A 24,949-nucleotide genomic window follows, 5' to 3' on the forward strand; every position below is an offset into this window, starting at 1 on the left:
TCTGCAGAGATGGAAATAAAGAAGTGGAGAAGTGTTTGGAGCTAAATAAATGATTGATCTAAATAATAATGGGAGTGTTTTCCAGGAACACTGTCCCTGAAGCATTTGTCAGATTGTAACGAGGTTGTATTTCAAAACCAGGAGAGAGAAGAGTAGAACAAGAACCCAGCAGCCATCCCAAGAGCAAGTAATGAGCTTCCAGAAGCTATCTATTCACAGTGTGCTTTGCAATAAGATACCAATGTTTTAGACCCTGTGAAGAAGTTCATGATAGACTGCTCCTGGAGAGGAGATAACTGCTCCCTGGGGCGTTTTAGGAATAGCTTCCATTTCAGAACAGATGAGTGTTCCAGGTGAAGTATGTGCTCATGCAACTACACCAAGTGCTTTGAAACAGCCAGTGTCATTGGGAAGGACTGCAGCAGAGGGATGGGCTGAAGGATGTGGATCAAGACAAGCCAAAGAACTGGGGCTGTGTAATGGCTGTTAATGGTCTCCAAGGTCAGATGGTGCTTGAGAGTTTGTTTTTCAAAAGCAGACTAATACAGTCAGATAATGTGTAGATTCTCTAGACTCAAAACTGTTTGTTTTAATCTAGCAGTGGCAAGTAAAGAGGAAAAAAAATCTCGCTTGAACCTCTGCTCAACACCAGGAAAAGCTCATTCATACAAGCTCCGTGGTGCTACTGAGACTATGCTGCTTGTGCTGTGTAGTGGACAGGAATGTTATTGCAAGGTGGAGAGGGTGAAGTAGGATTGTGCCCAGTTTAGGATAGACAGCTGTGTGATTTGGGTCACCATCTTCTACCCCTGAAAGTCCCATAACCAGTAAGCGGTACCTGGCATAGTGGCAACAGCTTACTGCATCAAACTGTGTAACTGTGATGCTTTTCCCCACGTCCTTCAAGAGGTCTTGCATCTTCCAGAATAGCTGTCCATCAGTTTTGATTGTTGCTCTGGTGTTGTCTTTTGCTTCTTGTGAATCCTCCAGAAATGCTGTCCTCTTCAGAGAAGCTGTAAGAAGGGGAGAAGCTGCTAAAGAGCCCATATCAGTGCTGTTCTCCATGCTGTGTATAGCTGTATGTCATATCATCTGGCATATTCTGACAAATTCAGGCACGCTTGCAGAACATGGTAGAGGAGGAGAAGGAATCTTAAATAACAGGTGTGCTCCAAGTACTGCTCTGGTTATTCTGATATGTCTGCCATGGTTAAAGTTGTTCACTGCTGCCTTGCAAAGATACCCAGATGGCAAGCTGCCAGCATCTGTGCAGAGTTTTGAGGAACTGGCCAGTAGTACTGGCTTAACCTATCAACGCTGGCCATAGCTGGCCACAGGGGCTTTTTTGACTCATTTCTGGACTGCAGTGGATCAGTTCCTGACAGAGGCTGCTCACCTATTTCTAGGCGTGTCTAAGAGGCACGCCTCTTGAGTTGAGGCTCAAGGAGCACCAGAAGCATTTTTCCTGGTGGGTGAGCAATGGTATGTTTATGCCTGTATCATGTCAGGGCAAGTCCTTACTGAAACGAGGCACAACAAATTGTTTATCCATTGTCTTTGTGAAAGTACTGGCTTTATGATTTCAGGAGTTTGCAGGAGTTCATTCTCTATTAGCCTTTCTTCTATAAGCATAGTAGTGTGCTCAGTTAGTTTGATAGCGATTTCAGTTTGGTGAAGATGAGGAAGAGCCTGGAATTACTGTTTAACCAGTAATTCCACTGCCTGCTTCAGTAGAACTATTGCTAAAGCTCAGACACCTCACAGCTCTGATACTGCTTGCTTTTTGACAGGTCAGAGGTGGTTTGTGATCCACTGTGGAAAGCGTTAAAAACCTTCAAGGTGAGGATACTTCAGGCTGACACTACTGTTGCTTTGGTTGTAGCAGCTGACTTAACATTTCTCCTGTGCTAGTCTTCCTTGAGCCCTGCTTGTGGGATCTCAATTCCTGCTTCTATCTGAGGAGCTCTGATCTCCTGCTTGTTGTAACTTCAGGATTTCAGGTGTAGTCAAACAACAGTAAGCTTAGGACTCTGAATGACAAGCAGGGCAGGATGACTTGAAACTGCCTAAAATCTGTGGAAACTCCAGTGGTCTGCCCTGCAAGGTGAGGCAATTCTTTAGGCAATTTTTAGGTTTCCCCAGTTGAGTGTGGACACCAGAAGAGCAGGTGGACAACTTTGGTCTCTGTAGATGCTCATGGCAGTGTGATTTCCCACCAGTGGCCTGAAGCTGACCTGGCCAAGCCTTGTTCCTGGCTTTCCTCTACCATACAGCACAGACATCATCTGTCTGTCTCTGAGTGCCTCTACTTCTGTCTGCTTCATTTTGCTTTCTTCCAAGCAAGCCACATAAAGACAATGGAGACTAAACCCTCAGGACAGGAGCATGAAAAGTACAGCAGGTACAATGAAAAGTGCTGATAGCTAATCATCCTACCTGAGCCTGCGAATACTGTCCAGAGACCAAGCTGATGGCTAAAATGGACGGAGTCAGAAAGCATGTGCTGCAAGCCCAGGTGGGCTTTTAAAGACTACAAATTTAAAGACTAAATAACAAGCATTAAATTATCTGATGTCATGTGGTACCCTGTGTGTGAGAATAGGAAACCAGTGTTTTTCCAGCTATCCACCAGCTGTCACCTGCACAGAAGGGACACAACAAGATGATATTACATCTCCTTGAGCATCTACTGCAGGGGCTTGGAGAGCAGCTAGCAGCCCTATATGCTGGGGTGGAGTATGTCCTGTGTTTGCAGGGACTGCCCATGCGGTTCGAGAACCTGGCTATTGGCTTTCAGTTCAGTGTAGATCCCAAAATATCATTTAGAACATTGCACAGCTAAGGGATTTGCCAAGGGCCCAGTCAAGTTTTCAGTAGCACCCAGAATTGTCACCTCCATCTGATGCCGAGTACAACCCAGGGCAAGCAGCAGACAAGTAGCTTATAGGGTGCTCTGAGTATTTTCAAGAGAAAACGAAACCATGGGTTTGGTGTCCCTTTTCAAGCCCACCTGTCTCCTGCCAAAAAAGCTCTGCACTGACTGGCTAGGCATGCTCCTGTGAGATGCTGCATGTAAGATCTGCCATCAAGCTCAGTGAAAACTGAAATAAACCACATTAATGTTTCTTCAGCAGCCTCCTCTCTGCCAGGAGATGACATTATCACAGAATTTCTAGGTTGGAAGAGACCTCAAGATCATCGAGTCCAACCTCTGACCTAACGCTAGCAGTCCCCACTATTATGCGGTGTTTCAGACAAGCTGTCGTGCTATAGAAAGAGCTCGCCTTTGCATGCAGCACTGAGGTTGGTAGACCTTGGCCAGATGCCTACCAAGCTGTTCCCTTGCTCCCCCTCCTAAGCAGGATGGTGAGGAGAAAGTAGAATGAAAAAAACTCACTGGTTGCAATAAGGACATGGAGATCACTCAAGGATTACTGTCATGTATTAAGCAGACAGCCTGGGGAAGATTAAGTTCATTTATTGCCAACTGATAACAGAGTAAGGCAGTAAGAAAAAAAATAAAGCACCTCCCATCCCCCCTTCCCTGGCACAACTTTGATCTCAGATCTTTTGATTTTTCTACCTCCTCCCCTGAAGCAGTGCAGAGGAGAAGATAATGGGGGTTGCAGTCAGTCCATTACACATCATCCACCGCTCCTTCTCAGTCGCTCTCTGCCCCTGCTCCATGTGCCGCCCCTCCCACGGGATGCCGTCCTTCCCAAATTGATCCTGTGGGGGCTGCCCACAGGCAGCAACTCTTCAAGAACTGCTTCCGCATGGCTCCGTACCACAGGGTCCATCCCCCAGGAGCAAACTGCTCCAACACAGGTATCCCATGGGCAGCAGCTCCTCCCAGATCCCCTGCTCCTGCCTAGGCTCCTCTCCATGAGTTGCTGGAGCGTGGAGATCTGCTCCCATGTAGCACCCCATGGGTGCAGGGGGACATCCTGATCCACCATGGGCCTCAGGAGAACTTCTGCCCCAGTGCCTGGAGCACCTCCTGCTCCTCCTTCACCAACCTTGGTGTCTGCAGGATTCCTTCTGTCTCAGTTTCTCAATCCTCTCTCTCCCAGCTGCTGTTACACAGCAATTTTTTCCCTTTCTTTCCACAGAGCTCATGGCTCAGCTCTGGTCAGTGGTTGGGTCCCTTTTGGAGCCCTCTAGAACTGGCTATTTTCTAACACAGGGCAGCTTCTGGACTCTTCTCACAGAGTCTCCACCCATCCACCCCCAGCCCTCGCTACCAAAACATTGCCTTATAAGCCCAATGCATGTTTGCACTTCCCTCGTCATACTTGGTCATCAGCCTAGGAGCACAGAAACTTCATGTGAGCTATATGACTTGTTTGCTGAGTGCTCATCACTTGCTCATCACATTGTGGGTTTTTGGGTGGAAAAAAAGCCAGTTCCAGGAAAAATAAAAGTTTCCTTTAAAAGGGCTGCTTCTGTCCACTCTGTCTTTTGCAGAAATAACTAGGTGAAACTTGTAATAGCCCTCTGGCTGCTGGCAGTTGTTAGCCAACAGTTGTTCCTATTTTGGTATCACTGGGCCCTTCTGTTATGCTTCATATCTTTCTGTTTCCTTTTAACCATTTTGTCTCAGTTACTCCATATGCAGGAGAGAATATGCACTAGGATGTAGGTGTCAGTTGCTTCTTGATGACCAAAATCCTGGTCAAGATGTAGGTGACACCCAGTCACCTACTGACACCCAGTTCAGTATTTGAATTTCTGTGAATCATTTTCAGCATTTTTTTTAACCTAAATGTGCGAGTGATGTAGGTATGTAGGTAAAATAGCTATTTTCTTTCATCACAAACAAATGCTCAGCTGGAGGGGAAAAAAAAGCATTTGCATTCACTTTACTGTCAGTGAGCTGAACCAACACGGAGATTGTGGCAACTTCCTCTGATTGTAGTAACTTCCTCTTCCTGTTACTTCTACTGTCCATTCTCACCCTTTTTATATGCTTAAGTAGGGGTAAGGATCCCCTTGAGAGGAGTTTCCATCTCAGTGCTGTTGGTGATCCCTCTTCCTCGGCCTTTGAGATGCACAGCTTGCGCCAGCCTCTGGTCTTAGTGAGGAGCTGGGTGCTGTTTGCTGGGAGGAGCAGTGGGTCACGTTCTGATGTCCTCTGCTGCCTATGCAGCACAGTTGGAGTACCTCTATGTGCTGTCCTACTGTCAGGGCACCCCTGTGAAGGGACTGCCTGCAAGGCCTCTGCATTTCAATTCAGAGAGGTGGAGACAGTGGTCACAAAGGGGCCCCCAGCCCAGGGGCCATGTGCCTAGCCCACGCCTAGGTCCCTGACCTCAGGCTCAGGGTGCCTGATTTGTCCTTTCCTTTCCTGGTCCCTGTGGGGAAGTGAGAGCTGTGTGTGGAAGGGGGTGGAATTTGTGACAGCAGCAGTTCCCAGGGCCCTGCATCCTCTGTCCTGTTCCTCCTTTTGCAGGCAGAGCTAGCAGGAAGATTCCAGCCTGGCGAGAGCAGGAGGAAGTGAAAGCATTATGTTCGATTATTTCCACTCGTTTATTCAGCCCAGGGTTTTGGCTGTGTTTGGGATCACAGAGCCCTGACAAGTTTGCTGCCGTTTCCTCCTACAACTGCTCGGTTACTTTGCTTCCTGCAGGCATCCCAAACCTCATGGGTCCATTACACATGCTTCCAGGTAGCTGCAAAGCATTAGCCTTGTTCACCCCTCCCTTGAACCTGAGTAGATAAAATCAGGCTCAGGGCTAAGCTACCATGAGAGCACAGTGGGTGTTGCTGCCCCCAAATCAGAGCCAGTCAGCCGTATGGGCTGTTGTCAGCCAACTTGGACATCTCTCCCTGCCTTAAGTCCAGGCAAGGGGCACGGAAACAAGCGTTCAGCCCAAAACAAGCACATTTGAAAGACTCATATGACGAAGGAGAGTAGACTCTTGTCTCAGAACAGAGATGGAGGAGTTATCTCCCCCCTGCCCATGAAGTGCCCCTGCACAATAGATACAAGGTTCTAAGGCAGGAGAGAGGAGACTCCAGGAGAACAAGTAAAGACCTCGGAAAAAAAAACAAAGAGAACTGAGAAAGGCCGACCACACAAAGTTGGATCAGTCTCCCAACTGCATCAAAACTAGTGCCACAAAAATGGCGCAAAGGGTGTTAGTCATTGGAGACTCCTCTCTGAGAAGCACCAAGGCTCCCATTTGCCATCTGGACAATCTCTCTGGAGAGGTTTGCTGCCTGGGGCCTGTATTTGCGGTATTACAAAGAGACTACTAAGTCTGGTGGGTTCCAAAGACTCCCACTTCCTACTTTTTCAAGTAGGATCAAATGAAGCTGTACCAAGGAAACTCTGAAATACCAAAAAGGAAAAATCCATGTCCCTTGGAAATATGTTGAAGGGATCAGGAGCGCATGTAGTGTTCTCCTCTGTCCTCTCAGTTCGTGACTGGGACCCAGGAAGAAGGAGACAAAGTGGCCAAGTGAATTGGCTGCAAGGCTGGTGCTGTGCCAAGGTTTTGGGTTCTACAGCCTTGGACAAGCTTTTGAGAGACTGGGTATGCTGATGCTGGATGGGGTGCAGCTGACCATGTGGGACAAAAACTCACTGACAGCAGCCCTGCAGAGAAGGACTTGGGGGTTCTGGTAGACGAAAAGCTCGGCATGAGCCAGCAGTGCACACTTGCATCCCATAAGGCCAATTGTGTCCTGGCCTGCATCAAAAGAGGCACTCTACACCTTGCAAACTAGCATCCCCCTTGATCATGTTTCCTTGTATCACTAACCTGCTCTGGGAATCAGGGGCAGGTGGACCTGCAACAGTGTCAAAATGCAAAAATGCATCAATGAGCAGAGCTGCACTAGTGCTGGGTTTCCTGTGTGCTGTTTCTGCTTGGGTGTTAGTTTTTCATGTCTGTGGGATGAAACTTCAGGAAAGACCAAGGGCAGTCTTTGGTATCTTCTCCAACTACAACCAGTTTGTTAACTTGGTAAACTATAGGCTGCTAAGCTTGGGAGCAGCTGTATGGTATTGATAGTTAAAATACATACATGAATGTATTTTGTTAGCTTTACTAGAATTCTCACAGTTCTGTTTAAGCCACTGTATGTTTCTGTCCCATTTCATTTAATTTCCCCATGTTTTCTTATTTTTAAACATATTTTTATCCACCCCTGGATATGATAACAAGCTTAATGAAGTACATGCTAAACATATATGGCTATAACTTGATTCTCCATCCAAATTATGCTAAACATCACCCTGCGGGGGGAAGTTTAAGTTTAGAGTATAAAGGAAAATTGTTAGTGTTAGAAAAAACAGCATTAGTAATAGCATTAGTTAGATAGAGTGAGAAAAAAAAATTAGAAAAGTGGGTGGTGGGGGGAGAGAAGAGATTGGAGACCTAGAAGAGGCAGTTGAAGGGCTGTGCTTCTTCTCCTCCACCAAGACAAAAATGCCTTCTTGGTAAGCTCTGCACCTTCACTTTTTGGTGAGGAATACCCCACACAGTATTTTGCTAGCACTGTTATTATATATTCGTGCTATTGCAATGAGTATATTTGTCAACAGCAATTGTGAATGTGTTATATCTTGTTGACTTATTAAATACTTTCAATTTTGCAAAACAGTATCAGCAGAAGTCCTTGGCAGGGCTCTGAAACAGGCGATCATTTGACTACCTTTTTATGTGACACCCGAAGGGGGTGGTTTTGGGAGCTGGGCTAGTTTTGTCTGGTGAAGAGGAGGAGAAGGGTGATCTAATAGCAGCCCACAACTACTCAAAGGACAGTTTCACAGGCAATGGAGCCAACCTGTTCCCAAAAGTGGCAGACAAGACAGCAAGGGCCAATGGCCACACCTGCAACCTGGGACATGTAAGGCTGAGCAATAGGAAAGTATCTCAACTGGGAGGGATGTGCAGCCCAGGGACAGGTCACTGGTGAGGTGGGCGAGGGTCTCCCTCCCTGTAGGTTGTCAAGACATTGGCACAGCTGAGCTGCTCTGGTGCCAAGGATAGTCCAGCTCCAAGTGGCAGTTTGGCCTGAAATCCTTTGGACACCTCTGCTGCTACGACATGCTTGAAGGCAGACTGAAATTGTCTTCTGTGGGGGAATCACAGTGCTCCAGCACTCTCTGTCTCTCTGTCCCTTAGATTGCTTTGTGCTCTTCTTAACAATGGGAAACATACACATTTCTGTGAAGGAATTAAGAAATTCCTGTTCAGCAAATGGAGTCAAAGTGGAGCAAGACACCTTTTTGTGCCTCATCTATTTAAAAATACCTTTCTTCAAGTTTTATTTCTACATGCAGGCCCATCCTCCTGCTGTTCCTAGCCTGCAGCTTCAGTTTGATTCATGAGCTAAGTTGAAGGAAAGTTGTTAGAAAGTTGAGGCTCACCAGGAGCTGCAGATCTCAGAAATGATGTTTCCATCTCAGCCTGTGTGACTGGGGTGTGGAGCCTGTGGCCATGGGGACTGTGCTCCACTGCTTTGGCAAAGGACAGCCTCATCTCTATGGGAGGCCAAGCTGGGTGCTGCTGCCTGTGCTGGACACAGGAATGTGGCTGTTGTCTTGCCCAGGGCTGAGGCAGCCACACAGAGATTCCATCTGGACCTGCTGGTTCCCCTCTGCTCCTCTGCATGCTGAACACAGCCAGGGCATGATGCAGGAGAGATTTGTGACTGGGGCAAGTGGAATCTGAATGCCTGGAGTTGAGCAGGATGGAGGTGCCTGTGTGTTTCCAAGGGGTGAGGGCTGCCTGGACACAGCCCTTCACTAGCTCTGCCATGGTCTGTTCAGACCTGGCCTCTACCCCAGAGCACCATCACTCTGGGGTAGGGCAGGCTGGCACATGGGAGGTGTGCAATGAGGACAGCCTGGGCAGGACGGGCTGGAGCATTGGTCCAGCCAGGACAGCACCATGGCAGAGCCAAGGTCTGTGCCTTTGCCTGCCTTCAGCACCATCAGCCTGGGCAGGGCAGGGCTAGGAGCCACCAGGCCGTGGGTGACAGGAATTGGGCTGTCCCAGCAGCTCATCAGTCTGTTTACATAGACTGGAGAGCTGCCAGCAGCAAGTATCTGGAGCAGGAACTTTCCAGTGCTAGAAGCAGAAGTGAAAACCATGCAGAAGTGAAAGCAGAGCCCAGAGTTGTCTTAGTTCACTCCCTGCAGAGGACCCCAGAACACACAGCAGCACAGGCATGGAGCCCCTCTCCTTCCAGGAATACATCTGCTCCCTGGACCCCACCACCCTACCCCGCATCCTCAGGATATGCTCTGGTGTCTACTTCCAAGGTGAGTGCTGGGTGCCCACTGCCACAAAGGAGTGCCCCTAGGCTGTGCCACCTCCCCCTGGCCCTGAGAGATGAAACCTGGACCAGTGTAATTTCCTCAGATGATGGTCATGTTGGTGGCGAGATGCAGTCAGAAATTAGCAAATGTTTTTGCTGGATTTCTGGGGCTTCCAAAAAAAAGTGGGAATGCACAGTGGGATCCTGCCCACTGTGCCAACACCATTGTGCAAGATACCATCAGGACTTGTGAGATTTCTAGCACTAGGTCACACTGACTTTTAAAGAGCAGAAGCAGTGTTCTAATTCTTTTTCCCTGAAGCTCAGCAGAGATGGATGTTTAGCTCTCCCAAAGAGCCTTTGCCATTGATAACATCTTAAATTTACTAAATGAGGAGAACTGCCACAGTTCATTGAAACAACAGCAGTTAACGTATTTAGCAGTTGCTGGTAGTTGCGGTGAGGAGGCTGGAGCAGAGCGGGATGTTTGTCATGAGTCCATCTCAGAGGGGGGAGAAATTTTAGGCTGCAAAATGTTTGGTAGCAGCTCATTGAGTGCAGAAATTCAGGGTCAGAAGGGGTCATTGCTCATGGTGGATGGTATCATGGCATGGCAGCATAGTCTGAGGAGTTCCTGCTCCATGAAAGGCAGAGTGTCCCAGAACATACTTACCCTGTCCCTTCGCAGTGTAGTCAAGTACCAAATCTTTCCCACAGCTTGGAAATGGTGTTTGCATTTGGCATGCAATTACATTGTTCAGTCTCCAGCCATTCCTGTTGTACTCTTCTGCACTGTTTATCTCCTGTGTTACAACACCTGCACTGCTACCAGCACTGGAAGCTTTTCAGGGCATGGATTGTACAAGCTTCTAGGTATTTCTGACTGCTTAGAAATAAGTGTCAGCACAACAAAGACCCCCTGGCCAGCTCTTCCAAGGCTCCCAGCTACATATACCCTTGGCTGCTGGTAGATGGTGTTAGACTTTCACAGGCAGATGATTATGCACCAGGGGTTAGTCAGCATTGCACCCTGCAGATGTGTTATCTTGCAGAGATAACGTTTCTTAAACATTTTGAGTTGAATGTTTCTGGATTTCCTGTCATTACTTCTGGCTTTCTGTTTTGGGGACTGCAAGTGGGCGGGGAGGGTGTCTCCAAGAACTTAAACAAAACTTCTGCCTCTCTCAGCCCTTTCTCAGGCTCCTCCCTCAGCCAAACACTCTTCATGTCCTCCACATTCTTGTTAATATTTCATGTTGCAACAGCTGTGGCTTGATGCCACGATAGCACCAAGGAGCAACTCAGGTTCCTACATGGACCAGCCACGAGCCTCCTCATGCAGAGCCTGTGTCTCACTGCCACCCAAGGGAGCCAATCCTGCCAGGCATGTGGGGGGTTGTCGTGGTTCCGCTCGAGTGGGCAGCCAAGCTCCACCACAGCCGCTCTCTCACTCCCCCTCCTCAAAGAGGAATGGGGAGAAAATATGTGAAAAGGGCTCAAGGGTTGAGATAAGGATGAGAAAATCACTCAGTAATTAGTGTAACGGGCAAAACAGACTCGGCATAAGGAGATAGTAAGATTTATTGCCTATTACTAACACGCGAGAGAAGTGAGAAAACAAAGGAAAAAAAAAAAAACAAAAGCACCTTCCCCCCATCCACCCTCTTCCACCTCCTCCCCCCGAGCGGCGCAGGGGAACGGAGGAATGGGGGTTATGGTCAGTCTACAGCACTTCTTCTCTGCCGCTCCTTCTCGGTCACTCTCATCCCCTGTGCTGTGTGGTCCCACCCACGGGATGCAGTCCTCGATGAACTGATCCGGCGTGGGCTTCCCACAGGCAGCAGCTCTTCCAGAACTGCTCCAGATATGGGTCCGTACCACGGGGTCCATCCCTCAGGAGAAAACTGCTCCAACCTGGCTCCCCTACGGGCAGCAGCTCCTGCCAGGTCACCTGCTCCACCGTGGTCTCCTCCACGGGCTGCAGCGTGGAACCCTGCTCCACCGTGGTACTCCATGGGCTGCAGGGGGACATCCTGCTTCACCATGGTCCTCACCACAGGCCGCAGGGGACTTCTGCTCCGGCACCTGGAGCACCTCTCCCCCTCCTTCTACACTGACCTTGGCACCTGCAAGGCTTTTTTCTCATTCCCTTGACTCTCCCGGCTGCTGTCTGGCGCAGTGTTTTTTTCCCTGTCTTAAATATGCTCTCACAGAGGCGCAAAACAACATCGCTTATTGGCTCAGATCTGGAAAACAATGGGGCCCTTCCCAAACATCAGGCAGCTTCTAGATCTTTCTCACAGAAACCACCTCTATGGCTCCCTGCTACCAAAACCTTGCCACGTAAACCCACTACAGGGGTTCACAAGGTCTCTGCACCATGGCACAAGGCATGGCTGTGCTGTGGGCAGTGCAGCCCTACTGTGTGCATCCTCCAGTTTCAGATCATGTCCTCGATACTGTCACAGTGTGGCTGGAGGGGGACCGGTGCTTGCATACTGCAAGACTTTCTGATGCTTTCGAGTTTTCATTCACCTCTTCCTGGTTATTTTTCCATAGTAATTTCCACATTGAGGTTCTCCCTCTCCTGAGGAAGAGGTCCCAGGGGCAGGCACTCTGCGGCTGTTCTCACCTTGCTGTTTCCCCTACACTCTGCAGAGCCATGCTCATTGCTGCAGCTGTGCCTGTAGCCATGTCCTCCTTGAGCACAGGGATGCCAGCCAGCTGACAGCAGTGTCTCCAGCCTTGGCTCCCTCTGGCCCAAGCCTGCTGACATGGCTGTGCATGTCAGTACATCATGCCATGGTGTTTTGGGTTTGACCAGTAAGTGGGACTGTCAGAGGTGCCAGCTCAGTCCGTTCACCCAGGTGGCCCATTGAGCTCCCTGTCTGCCACCACTGAGCCTGCAGACCAGCTCTGTCCTGACCCATGCAGCTGCCAGCCCTCCTCCCTGTCCATACAGCCCCTCCATGGCCCCCTTCAGCATTCTGGGAACCCACAGCCCCACCACAGCCCTAGAGTCCTGTGACTTCCCCAGGAACATTGGTGCACAGCAGCTGTGCCCTGGAAGCATTTCCACACCATGCAAGCACTTCCCACATTTCTGCAAGAAGCTGATCCTTGCATAATCCCCAAAGCTGGTGCCACCTGCAGCAGGCAGCACACACCACCCTCTACCCCAGCCACATCCATCCAGCTCCCTCCAGTTTCCCCTGCCCATGGGAAGAGTTAAAACCAAAGAGGTCCAAGTGTGCGCACGAGCAGCCTGAAGTGTCTGCTCATGCTCAACCCCAGTCAGGCCCATGTGCACTAGGACACTCAAGCTCAGCCCACTGCCAGAAAGAACAAAGCCTGCAACAGGGACAGGCTACAGCTCGGCCTCTTGACACTGCCATGGGACTCATTACAGACAACCAAATACAGGCCACCACCATGTAAGTGGTATTTGGCAGTGATACAGACCATGCCCAGACTATTTGTGGTGGGAACTGCCAAACTCACAGCGTCGGTGGTGTTGGCAGGAACCTCTTGTGACCATGCAGGCCAAACCCAGGCAGGGCCATGCTGAGCCAGTGGCACATCCAGTGCCACATCCAGGCAGCTTTTGAAGATCTCCAAGGAAGGAGACTCAACGAAGTCTCTGGGCAAGCTGTACCGATGACGGACCACCAACACAATAAAACAAGTCTTCTAAAGTTCATAGGAAGTCCTCAGAACTTAAGAGCTTATTCCCATCCATCGGCAGGACTTTGAGCTTCTCTTTGTTGAACTTCATGAGGTTCCTGTCCTCACACTTGTCTTTCAGCCTCTTGAGTGCCCTCTTGGACAGCAGCATGACCCCGCAGTGTATCAGCCAGTCCTCCTGGTCTTGTGTCATCTGGAGGTGCTGAGGGTGCTCTCTGCCCCATCATCCAGACTGTTAATGAAGATGTTAAGCAAGATTAGACACAGTATTGACACCTGGGGTACACCACCAGTTACTGGCTTCCAAGTAGACTTTGTGCTACTGATCACCACCCTCTGGGCCCATAACCCAGTTTTCAGTCCAGCACAGCAGGCACTTATCTAACCCATACTTCAGCTGCTTCTCTACAAGGATGTGATAGGAGACATGCCAAAATTTTTGGCGCCAAAAACCTTACTGAAGTTAAGGTAAACACTACCCACTGCTCTCCCCTTGTCCACCGAGCCTAACGCCTCATTGTAGAAGGTGATCAGTTGGTTAAGCACGATATAATCCCCTATTGATAATCTGGGTGGGCTTTGGCTTTCCTAACCCCAACCCTGCCTTCTAGACCATATCACTATATTCCTCTTTGGTCACCTTCCCCTGCTGCCACCTCTCGCAGGACTCCTGTGTATCTCTGAATTCAGTCAGGATCTTCTAGTGTTAGATGGAAGCACCAATCACCTGCAGATGTTCTGAGGAGACAGGAAGGGACAGCTTAGAGGAAATTCAAAGGTCTGAATCTAAAACCCATCTTTGTGTCATTCTGTGTGTTGTTAACAGAGATTAACAACGGTTAAAAATGCTGGTAGAGGCAGATTCTTCCAGGAAATCCTGAGGGATGCTGGTTGCTCAGCCCTCTTCAGCTGTGCTGAGCTTCACCACACTTGGCACCAGAGTGTCCAGCTGCAGCCCCACTTGTGCAGGACAGCAGCAGTAGCAGAGAATGTGGCCTTGTGTGATCCGGAGCAATCTCTGCCCACTGGTAATCAAAGCATGTGGGCTCAAAATCAATCAGCCAAGCAGAAATAAACCCATTTGTGAACAGATTGCAAGCAGCAGCTGATGGGCTTGGCAGCAATTGCTTCCTTCACCACTCCCAGAGTACAAGTGCCCATACTGATGGGTGACAGCTCCCTGTCCCCATGCTCTGAGAGGAGGCAGGGGATAACAGAGTTGCTGGAGCCACTCCACAGCCACATGTGACCCAGCTGGGCTGTCTGGGACCATGTGGGACACCTGCACCCCACAGCCCAGTCTCAGCACAGTGACTGTCAATGACAACATGTCTCTCCTCTCCCTGCAGGGTCTGTGTATGAGATCTCAGGCAATGAGTGCTGCTTGTCAACTGGTGACCTGCTGAAAATCACAGCTGTCACACTGCAGAAGGTTGTCTGTGAGAATGTGCACACGGGGCAGACAACGGAGCTGCTGCCAACATTTAAGGGTGAGCAAGAACACCCTGCCCCAACCCACCACAACCGAGCCCCATGGCACCCCATAGGGCCCTCCTCACTGGGAGGCCCTTTGCACCTGTCAGGGTCTCATCCTTGCCCTCCCACAGGTCTTTTCCAGCCTGCCCTAGATCTGGTGCCATACTCCACGCCACAGGGACCCTTCCTGGGGGTCAGCGGGAAGAAGGGCCTGACGCTGCACCAGGCACTGGAGTGGAGGGGCAGGCAGACACAGCCACTACGGTGCCCCACCATCAGCCCCCATGCCCTGCTCCTGAGCCCTGTCTATGAGGTGCAGGCCACCATGAACCGTGAGTCCTGCTGTGGGGCCAGGCAGGGGTGCTGGGGGGTGGAGAGTGGGGGGGGCCTTATACGAGCTTGTTGATAGGGCCCTGACACGGGCAGCATGGGTGGTTGCAGGCAGGGTGGGCACAAGGTGAGGTTCTCTACAGCATGGGAAGAGGGCGAGCACAAGATCAGAGTGGTTCTGCCCCTGCAGTGCGACGGGATGAGGTGAAGATCCCCTCCACGCTGGAGGTGGATGTGGAGGATGTGACAGAGGAGTCGCAGGACGTCCACTTCTCCCGGCCACTGCTGCTGAGCGAGGTGCTGGGGATGGAGGAGGTGCTGCCGACACAGGCCGAGATCCTGGAGGGGCCCCACAGTGCCACCATCTTTGAGAGTGCCTGGGTCTCCCGCCTGCGGAAGGGACAGCGGCTGCAGCTCCACAGCTGCTCCCACACCTGGAGGGTCCTGGCCTCTGCCCGCAGCGGTACCCGCCGTTTCCTTCTCTCCAGTGCCTACCAAGGCCGCTTCAGGCGGCGGCCCCGGCAGTTTGCAGGGGTGCAGGAGCTGGCAGCCAGCCTGCAGCCTGGCCAGCAGCTGCACGTGGTGGTAATGCAGGACTGTGAGGGCCACGAGGACGACGTGCCCCCGCTCAGTGTGGGTGACCGGCTGGAGGCCCGGCAGCTGCTACTGGCTGGTGCCAGCACCCGGCTCCTGTGCCTCCGCCATAGTGAGGAGGAGGGTGAGGAGGAGGAGGGTGAGGAGCTGCTGCTGCCCCTGGATCTGGGGGGCAGCTTTGTGGAGGAGGTGTGTGACAGCAAGAAGTACAGGCTGACGGAGCTGGTGGAGCTGCTGCCACTGCCATGCGATGTCCGGGTGGTGGCCACGGACCCAGCGCTGGAGAGGGATGTGCTGGGCTCCTTCCCTGCACTGCGGCTGGAGGCCCGCATCACCCAGCCCTTCCTGGTCAGCAGCTTCTGTGAGGAGCCAGATAAGGGCTTTGAGATCCCACCCCAGTGGTTGGACCTCTCCCTTGTCCTCACTGAGGAGCCTGTCTGCTCCCAGGCCCCCTCCACGCACTGCTCCCATGTGGAGGAGCTGACTGAGGCCTTCTACTACAAGCTGCTGGCGCAGCTGCCGGGTGGCTCAGCCCCTCCACCCCCACGGCCCCCCAAGCCGAAGGTGGCCAGTAGGGATGTGCAGGTACAGCCACGCCCTGCCCCAGAGCAGGACAGGGCACGCTCCAGGGGAAAGCGCTCCCAGGTCCCCAGACCCACCACCAGCTCCCAGACACGCCTGGCTCAACCACTGCCACCGCCATTGGTCCTTCCCCAGAAGGTGAAGAGCCTTACTACCCACCGGAGCACCCCCAATGAGTACAGCCCACGTCCCCGTCTGCCGGCAGCTCCCCGGTCCCGCAAGGTTCCCAGTGACACAGGTGAGAGCACAGGGCCCCCAGTGGCAATAGCGGGTTGTATGTATGTATTACATGTGTTTGTATTGTTGTGGGGCACTGCTGGCCATGAGGTACCTGGGGCTGTCCCCATGGGGACATGAGGCAGGGATGTTCTGCTGAGGAGACCGGCACCCAGCCACGTGTTAGCCCAAGACCAGCTGGGTTTCTGTGGGTGGCTGTCCCATCCTTTGTCCCACACATGGACCGTGGCATGAGGGAAAACAAGGTCTGGCCTCAAGGGCTATTGAGAAACAAACACTGTACATGAGCACTTGGCCTTGACCTGCTCTCAAATGCAGAATATTCCTGCCCCCCAAATTGCAAGGGACCTGTGGCACTAGAAGCCAGCGTCTATAATGGCGAGAAGCCTTTTTCCTTGCAGGCACTTGGCCCCAGACTCGCTGGGGCTACCTGGTGCAGGTACTCCTCCTGCACCACCACATCAGGGAGGAGGGGAGGGCAGGCAGGGGCATCTCCCTGTAGGGTTTCAGCCATGCTCCAGCTCCATTTATGTACATAGTCTGTACTTCTCTCTTGCAGACATGGAGAGAAGCAGTGATGAACATGACTATGAAGTCATTGAAGAAGACATTCAAAAGACAATTAAAAAAATGCAGACTGTTTTTCCTTTCTAATCATCTGGTTTCTGGAAGCTGTCCAGCCTCTGAATATTCTTAGATCTTGTATTAAATTAAGGCTATTAAATAGCCTATTTAAATAAAGACTAAATACAACCTTAAGGGTCCACAGCACAACTTCCACCTGCCTCGATGATGCAAATAATGTGCCCCCCTTTCCTTGAATGCATCCTGGTCTGCATTAGCAGAGGAGTAGCCAGCAGGTCAAGGGAGGGGCTTGTCAAACCTCTGCTCTGCCCCTGTGAGGCCCTACTAGTGAAGACTCCAGTCCAGCATCCAGGTCTAGGGTCCCAACCATAAGAAGGATGTGGGGCTGTTAGAGTGGGCCCAGAGGACCATGAAGATGATCAAGGGGCTGGAGCCCCACTCCTACGAAGAAAGGCTGGGAGAGCTGAGGCTGTTCAGCCTACAGAAGGCTCTAGGGTCACCTCATCGCAGCTTTTCAGTACAGGGAATTATAGAGAGGATGGAGAACACGGTTTTGCTTGGACAGTGACAGGACAAGGAGGAATGGTTTTAAATTAAAAGAGGGGAGATTCAGATTATGGGTTAGGGGGAAATTCTTCACTGTAAGGGTAGTAAGGCACTGGTACAGGTTGCCCAGAGAGGTTGTGGATGCCCTATCCCTAGAGGTTGGATGAGGCCCTGAGCAACCTGATCTCGTGGGTAGCATCCCTGCTGATGGCAGGGGGATTGGAACTAGATGATCTTTAATGTCCCTTCCAACCTCAGCCCCATATGATTCTATGAATGCAAGTAGCCCATATGCCTGAGGAATGGCCACATATGCAGACTAAATCCTCCCTGCTCTGCTGTAGCTGGCTGTTTTGCTATGGATTGCATCCTCTGCTGTCACTCGTCTGACTCTCCAACTGCACCAGAGCAGCAAACAGTTGGGCAACCATCCTGGGAATGGAGCAGTCACCAAGATGTCATTGAGGTGCTGGCCAGGGCCCTAGAACACGTGTCTCACTCTGCTCCTACGCACTAATATCATCCACACACTTTCTGCATAATAGCTTGGCTGGATCCTAAGGATGTGCCATGCTCATAGCCATTTCAAATTGAAAAGTTTAGAACAAATTCTTCTCTTGCAGTAGTTTTGCTGGAATCTACTAAAGGCTCATGAACCAGCATCAGCAGCTTTCTATACATCCTACTACTGGACAAAACATTGCCATCCTGCCTGACTGCTGCAGTGCCAGGCAGCACCAACACAGGGCAATTTCCAGACCTAGGTACTTCAGATTAGAAGCAGGTACAAATCAGAGCTGGAAAACAAACTTCTCAATTCCTTTACTAGTAAACTGTTGGAAAAAATAATAATAATCTCTCAGTAAAGTGTAATTTTGGGTTGTTTTTCAGTTCATGTCCTTCCTCACTTAGGGTCTAGAGAAGATTTACCAAGTTGCAGAGAGCATCTCCTCCCTTCTAACTTGGCAAAAGCCCTACATGGGATTTGAGCTGGTTTCCTTCTCTTTGTTCTCACCCTGTGATTTACAGTCAGTATCAGGGTCCTCTCCTCAAATCACAGCATTGTGACTAAGACACTGACTCTTGCTGTTGAGATCATTTCACTGAATACTCACCAAAGCAAGAACTCATCTCTCCTGCAAACAAGCACTATCACCATTTATAGCACCTAAACATTATGTACAAAGCTTCAACCAAGCAACCCACTGCAGCCATCCCAGAACATGATTTTTGCTTGCCCTGGAGGAAAAGAATAATTGTTGAACTATGGCTGAGGAGGATGAGGAGAGGAGCAGGAGCTTGGATTTCACCCTTAGCTCACTCATAGCTTTAAACATAGGCATTTTTCAAAGCAACAAACACTTCTGTCCCCAACAGATCCAAACCCTACACCAAATTGTCCTGCCAGACAAAAGCAGATGTCCTTTGATGCTTTGAAGAAAAAGCCAACTGGGGCCTAGGTAAAGAATTCAACTCCCTCTACAGCTGAAGACATTTTAACACTCCACTCACAAGCATTTCATATAGTCCTACAACTTCCTTTACTGCAGGCAATTCCACTCATCTTCACTTCCAAAAATAATCATTTTCTTCCTAATCTGCACACCACCTGCAAAATTGAAATTATAGTACTTCTGGCTTCTAGGTCTGCTAGTTTCTATAGCTGTCTCACTTGCTACACATCCATAGTATGATTTAGCCCCAAAAAGTACACCACAGGCTACAGGTGTGACACCATCTGAACCTGCGCAGGACACATTGATTTTGCTACAGCATTAACAACAGTAGCAGGTCCCAGTGTGACAAATGGGCAGAAAGGGAAGAACTGCTTTTCCAAAGCCAGGTCACATCATCCCTCTCAGATAAAAAAAAAATCTGAACTGAGACCCATAGCTTGCAACTCCCATGGAAGCCAGCTGACAAGCAGGGAGCACAAGCCCTCAACTGCACATGCATTCTCCAAGAGGTCCCATACTATGGTGAAAGCAGCAAGCAGCTCTCAAAGGACAGGTCAACACAGTGCAGCAAACCAGGCTCCCACCTGGTGGGCAGCAAGCACATTTCAGTTTTATCAGCGTTCAGCTTGAAAGATCCCAGGTCCTGCTTTTCCACAATGCTAAACACATTTGCCACAGAAACCTTGCATCCTCTTTGTGAGACCAGCTATGTTCTTTACAGGTTCATTGTGAACAATGCTTCTGAATATTTATTAACTACTCAAACATTCCCATTGACAATTGCAAAACAATTCCCAGGAGGTAGTTTTCAGCTTTGCATTTTATACAACAGGAAGTACGTCATGAATGAGAACAGATATTCTGAAGCAGCTGTCAACAGCATGCTGCCTCTCTGAGCAAAACAGGATTGTAGAGAAAGGAGTTGCAAATTTGTTAACTCCACACCGATGCAGCACCACTATCCACATTGCTGCTTCCTAACTCAGTGTTTTCCTCTGTAATGTCTTAAACAAACAAATCCCACTACAACTTGTTACATGATATATAACTAATTTCAGCTTCAGCTAAAGTGCTTTTGGTGGCAGAAATGATCCTGGCTCCATTTAGAACACTGATACAACTTGTAGTTTCTTCTTTCAGTAGTAGAATTATTTAATGTTTTCATGTCCAGATGTTCTTATCAGTTTGACATTTTAAACCAACTTACCAAGTTAAGAAAATTTAAACCAGTTTTAAAAGAAATAAGTATAGTTGACTAAATCCTCAGAAAGCATGGGCTATGCTTTTACCCACACATCTAAGTTTTATCAGCACCTATGTTTTCTTTCTTTAGGGAAGAACAAAAGCCTCTAGAGCTACAGAAGCATGCAAGACTAGCCAAGTTAAATTTTTATTGGATATAAAATTCAAAAGCTCCAGTAATAAGATTACCTCATAGTACAAATATAGATTTAAATGCACAAACTAAACTAATTACAAATCTAGTCATGATTACTGTACACAGTGGAATATTAAGCTTGGCTACCCACTTTGTGAATTAAATGGAATGAAATGTGTGGTAGTAGAAACAGCTCTAGGAGCAAAAGTCAATCTGCCCACAACAAGATTAGAAAGAGTTTTTTTTCTAACAGTCATTCTACTAAGAGACAAAAACAAACTGAAGGCTCTGAAGCTTTGAGTTCAGTTTTCCCATATTCGCTTATGCTTCCATCACATGGTCACGGCACAGTAATCAAGTCCAGTCAACAAAATCCTCCTACATGTTCTGCTTGTCCTTGAGTTCCAACGTGTAGGCACTCACAGAATAACTGTGACTCTTACAGGCTAGAAAGAGAAAAGATCACCTTCCACATTGCAAAGCTTGACAGGTTAACTTGAAACATAGACAAGCATTTGCTTAAAAACAAATCCAGCTGGAAAGAACTTCACTCAGCATCCGTAGACTTATAGTGATCATCATCCACAGTGGAGTAGATGTGTCCCTCACTGCTAAGGAATTCAACTGCTTGCCTTTGAAGAAAAAAAAAAGTCAATTGCTAAGCAGTCCACGTCAACACTTTTCTCTCAGGTATTTCCTTTCTACAGCACCCCTTTCCCACTGTTCCCTTCCAGCATCTTCCAAGGGATGCTCCCAGTGACTGTATCTTTTTAGCACTGAAAAAGCTGCTTCACAAATTAGTAGGTACAGAAAGATTTTGAAAGCTATGTCAGTATGATCCCCCAGCAATTCTCAGTCTCTAAGAACAGAGAAGGCCACAACTCTCAGCATTTTTTTTTCCAGATAAAAGCAGAACCTATGGCTCTGGTTCAAACAGTATAGGACACAGGAATATAAGACATTAATACTGTCTTTAAATTTCACTGTTCTTCTCAGTGTCAGGAGGAAGTCATAAGAAACATCTAAGGAAACAAACAAAACCAAACACCACCATCCCCCACTGTATTCCAAAATTTTGTTTGGGATGTAGAGAGAGAAAAACCAGTCCTTGAACAGGTAAAAATACTGCTGAAGCACACCCAGGTACCTATTGCTTTGCTACTGAGCTACTGAACGGCTTGTTTTGAAAACAGAGAGTGTTGCACTTTTATCATCACTTCAACAAACCATGTCTCGTTCTAAACCGTTTCACGGAAGAATTCAAAAGCTCAGGCTCACTACTACATGAAATTACCAGCCCTGCTAACAAAGTAGGGATCTAGCCTTGCCCACTATTTTCTTCTTTGTCTCCTTTTATCAGTCTCTACCCATATTTCAAGCACATCCTTTGTTTCTACACACTTACTTGATCGTTGACATGCTGACATTGGGGAGCTGAAGTTTCAGCTCTTGAAGACTCATACCTTCTGGGACAGGGCAGTTTTTAATCAGGTTCAGCACCTGGAAGAACATGAACTACACCATTAGCACACAGCTAAGCTTCTCTATCTGCATTAGATAGCAAGGTCAAGGAAGAATTACCAGTCTTCAAAGAATAATCACTGCTTTATCCTACATCACTCTGCAGCAGCATCCACTGCAACAGCTGTCTCTGGAGAACCTGCTTGCACCCACCTGACTCTGATGTGCTGTGAGTCCATTCACCGGCAGACTGCCACCTCCACCATAGCCCCCCATGTCACCTATCCCAGCAGAGGTAAATGACTGAGGCGCTCTTGATGCTGCCTGCAATTACAAGAGTAGAAGAACTGTGGTTACACAGGCTGCTGTAAACTCAGGGCATGAAAGACTCAGTGTTACATATCAGAGAGACAGTAATTAAAAGCAGATTTCCAAAAGAAACCAATGGGAATTGACTACAACACAATGTCTCTCCAGGGAAGCCAGAACTCCTGTTACACCCTCACTGTAGCTCTTCAACAATTTCAGAATTTCCATCTCCACAACTTGTATACAATTTCCCCAATGAGCCAAGAGTTCACTCTCTTTGAGAGATAAACAATAATCCAGTAACGGCTAGCATGGAATCATGATCTTGAAGTACATACCGTAAGATTTTTTCTGAGGATCATATGCGCATTAACAATCTCTAGGATGTGCGTGGTGAACTCATTCATGTTTTCCAGAGGCATGATCTTAAATGCCACCAAGCTTTTCTTATTCTTTCAGAGATTAAAAAAATAAAAATAGAAAAAACAAGTACAGTACAAGTCAATTAACAAGACAGCTTTAGCAGAATGTGTTTAATCATTCCAGCCAGGAACAGGGACAGTGGTAGGTAGGGAGTTTTTCTGCACGTAACAAGCAAAGTTTTTGGACTTAAGTTTTCATACGTGATCATGCAAAGCAGTGCAGGACAAGACAGCTTCTTTTTTAAATGGCTAGTAACTAACTGCACTTTGCTTTAACACATGCAGCATTATTTAAAGGGTGACTATTATGAGACAACCCTGCTACATAATATGCTGCAGGAAGCATCCCCATTATCCAGATCATGGTCTAAGCTCAACAGGGCAAGCATCCAATAACCTGGTGGCCAGTACTCTTTTCCACTGAAAATAATTTACTGATAAACAGTGACATTTTAAATGCTTCTTCCACCCTTTTGATTTAGTAACGAGTGATTCATACAGCACAGGCAAAAACATTCAAGGATTTTTCCACAGAAAAATATAATCAAAGATCACAAATAACTGGATATTTTAAAGGGAGCCTACTAACACTTTGTCGGATTCACCAATCCTTCAAGCCACTGCTCCTGCCTCATTACTTGAGGAGTAATATATGACCTCACCTGGAAGGACCGAAGATGACCAGCTACTTTTACATAAGTTCCTGGAGGTACCACAATATTCTCGCCACCTGCCTCCTTACAGAGAGGAAAAGGAGAAAGCAAGGTTTTGCTATTCACGTTTCCATTTCTCAATTATCACAATCAATGACTTGAGAAAGGAGATGTAAAGTCTCAAGCAAACACAAATCATATCTGTTCCTATGACCATTTAGAGCAGTTAGGTAAATATAACTGTAAATGAAAAATAGAACTTATTGATAACATAAAATTGAACTTATGTTAAACATGCAGTTAGACAATGTCTGCTTAATTACTCTTACAGAGCTGTTCAGTGGAACTCTGCTGTTCACTTGAAAATGCATTTCCACACTACCAAGAAAGGTAGTATGGAAAATTGCCTTTTCCAACATTACAGGCAACTAAAACATAGATGAGAGACTGCATTCATGCACTTGGAAGGGACCTATAATCTTGAGGATCCAGCTGGGACCCTGGATTGAACCACAGCATGTCCTCATATTTGGAAAAAATATGGCAGGAAGAGCAACAGCTTTTTCTTTACTTCCACACATCAGTGCTTTTGCAACTTGAAAATGCATTTAGATTTAAAGGCTTGCTATATCTGCATGAAACTCCAGTGAAAACTAGCAGCATTTCAGGAATCATGCATAGGAAGACGACACAATGTGCACTGATACATGTCTTAATCACAGTCACATACAGAATCTCCTTCACTCTCTGGTTCTGTATTTCTTACGCAGAAGTACTGAGCATGCATCTCTCAGTACAGCAATGGTTGAGCTTCAGCAGTGAAACTCTAAAAAAATTATCTGAAGAGATTCATTGTAGAACCACGTACGAATTACAAAACAGGAGAACAATCATGCAGAACACCAGCGATCTCTATTACAGCAACATCTTTCTTGGCTTTCAGAAGCATGTTATTCCCAAAATACTTTTCTAAACAGCTATTTCTTTTTGTTTGTTTGGAAAACTATTCTCTCCATAGATTCTAAGCGCCTTCCACATCGCAGCCTCAGTACCAAATCTGGTGCTTACATCAGTATCGACCCACTGCCTAACATCCATCGGCGCTGCCGTCATGTCGTCCACTTTGTACAGGATGTTCGTCGGCGCTTTCTCAGCGTGCCGAATTATCCCCATGATGGTGACCTGCGTTTGAGGAAGGCCGAGTCAGCCGGGGAAGGCCCGAGGCGAGCGCGCTCCTACTCACAGCCTCCCCGCCGGGCCTCGCCGGTCTCCTCGAGGGCCACCCCCGACGCCCACCTGCGAGATCTCCACGTCCCGGATCCTGAAGGTCTCCTCGACCTGCTCGGCCGCCAGCAGCTGCGACACGGTGCAGGGCACGATGTTCTGCGAGCGGGCGCGCTGCGAGGGGAGGGCGGCGCCGTCAGCGACTCCGGGCAGCGCCCGCCCGCCGCGGCCCAGCGCTCCGGGCACCGGCCGCCCCGCCGCCCGCCTACCTGCTTCTTCTCCGCCTGGGTGCCGGTGGGCGAGCTGAAGCCTCCCGGGGACTGCGCGTAGCCGCCCGCGGGCCCGTAGCCGCCGTCGAAGTTACCTGGGGAGGGAAGGGGAGAGCCCGTCAGGCGGCGGCGCCGCGCCCTCCGCTAGCGCCACGAGGGGCGGCGGCCCCGGGCGCCCCCCGCCCCCGCCCGGCCCCAGGCCGCCCGCCGGGCCCAGCCCGCACCGTGCCCGCTCCACATGGCGGCGGCGGCGGCAGCGCTCGGATGGCGGCTGCCCGCCAGCCCGCGCGCACCGCCCCTCCTCGCGCCCAATCCGCGGGCCCGCTGCGTCGGCCGGCAGCCAATCGTAATCTGCCTTCTTCCGGCTCTTCCCAATGGGGGGAGGCCGCAGGGAGGCTGGCAGCGCCACGTTGAGTACTGGCGCTGCCCGGCCGCGCCGAGGTGCGCGGCGCTGCGAGGGGGCGAACGG

At 49.2% G+C, this 24,949-nt stretch overlaps 2 protein-coding genes across 2 annotated transcripts; one reads left to right on the plus strand and one right to left on the minus strand.

Moving 5' to 3' along the window:
* The first annotated feature begins 9,166 nt into the window (after positions 1–9,166).
* On the plus strand, positions 9,167–16,860 carry THEMIS2 (thymocyte selection associated family member 2). The gene is made up of 5 exons (XM_084300599.1): positions 9,167–9,277; positions 14,307–14,447; positions 14,565–14,765; positions 14,954–16,177; positions 16,736–16,860. The coding sequence occupies exons 1-5, from the start codon at positions 9,184–9,186 to the stop codon at positions 16,828–16,830; spliced, it is 1,755 nt and encodes a 584-aa protein (XP_084156725.1). The 5' UTR covers positions 9,167–9,183; the 3' UTR covers positions 16,831–16,860.
* Positions 16,861–19,944: 3,084 nt separating this feature from the next.
* RPA2 (replication protein A2) lies at positions 19,945–24,766 on the minus strand. Its single transcript, XM_084300836.1, has 9 exons — positions 24,705–24,766; positions 24,481–24,575; positions 24,284–24,385; positions 24,056–24,169; positions 22,997–23,071; positions 22,251–22,364; positions 21,817–21,927; positions 21,548–21,642; positions 19,945–20,774 (listed from the first exon to the last, which is right to left on the minus strand). The coding sequence occupies exons 1-9, from the start codon at positions 24,718–24,720 to the stop codon at positions 20,690–20,692; spliced, it is 807 nt and encodes a 268-aa protein (XP_084156962.1). The 5' UTR covers positions 24,721–24,766; the 3' UTR covers positions 19,945–20,689.
* Positions 24,767–24,949: the final 183 nt, after the last annotated feature.

This window comes from Netta rufina (assembly GCF_964035555.1).
Source record: "Netta rufina genome assembly, chromosome: 23".
In the NCBI taxonomy this organism is placed as follows: Eukaryota; Metazoa; Chordata; class Aves; order Anseriformes; family Anatidae; genus Netta; species Netta rufina.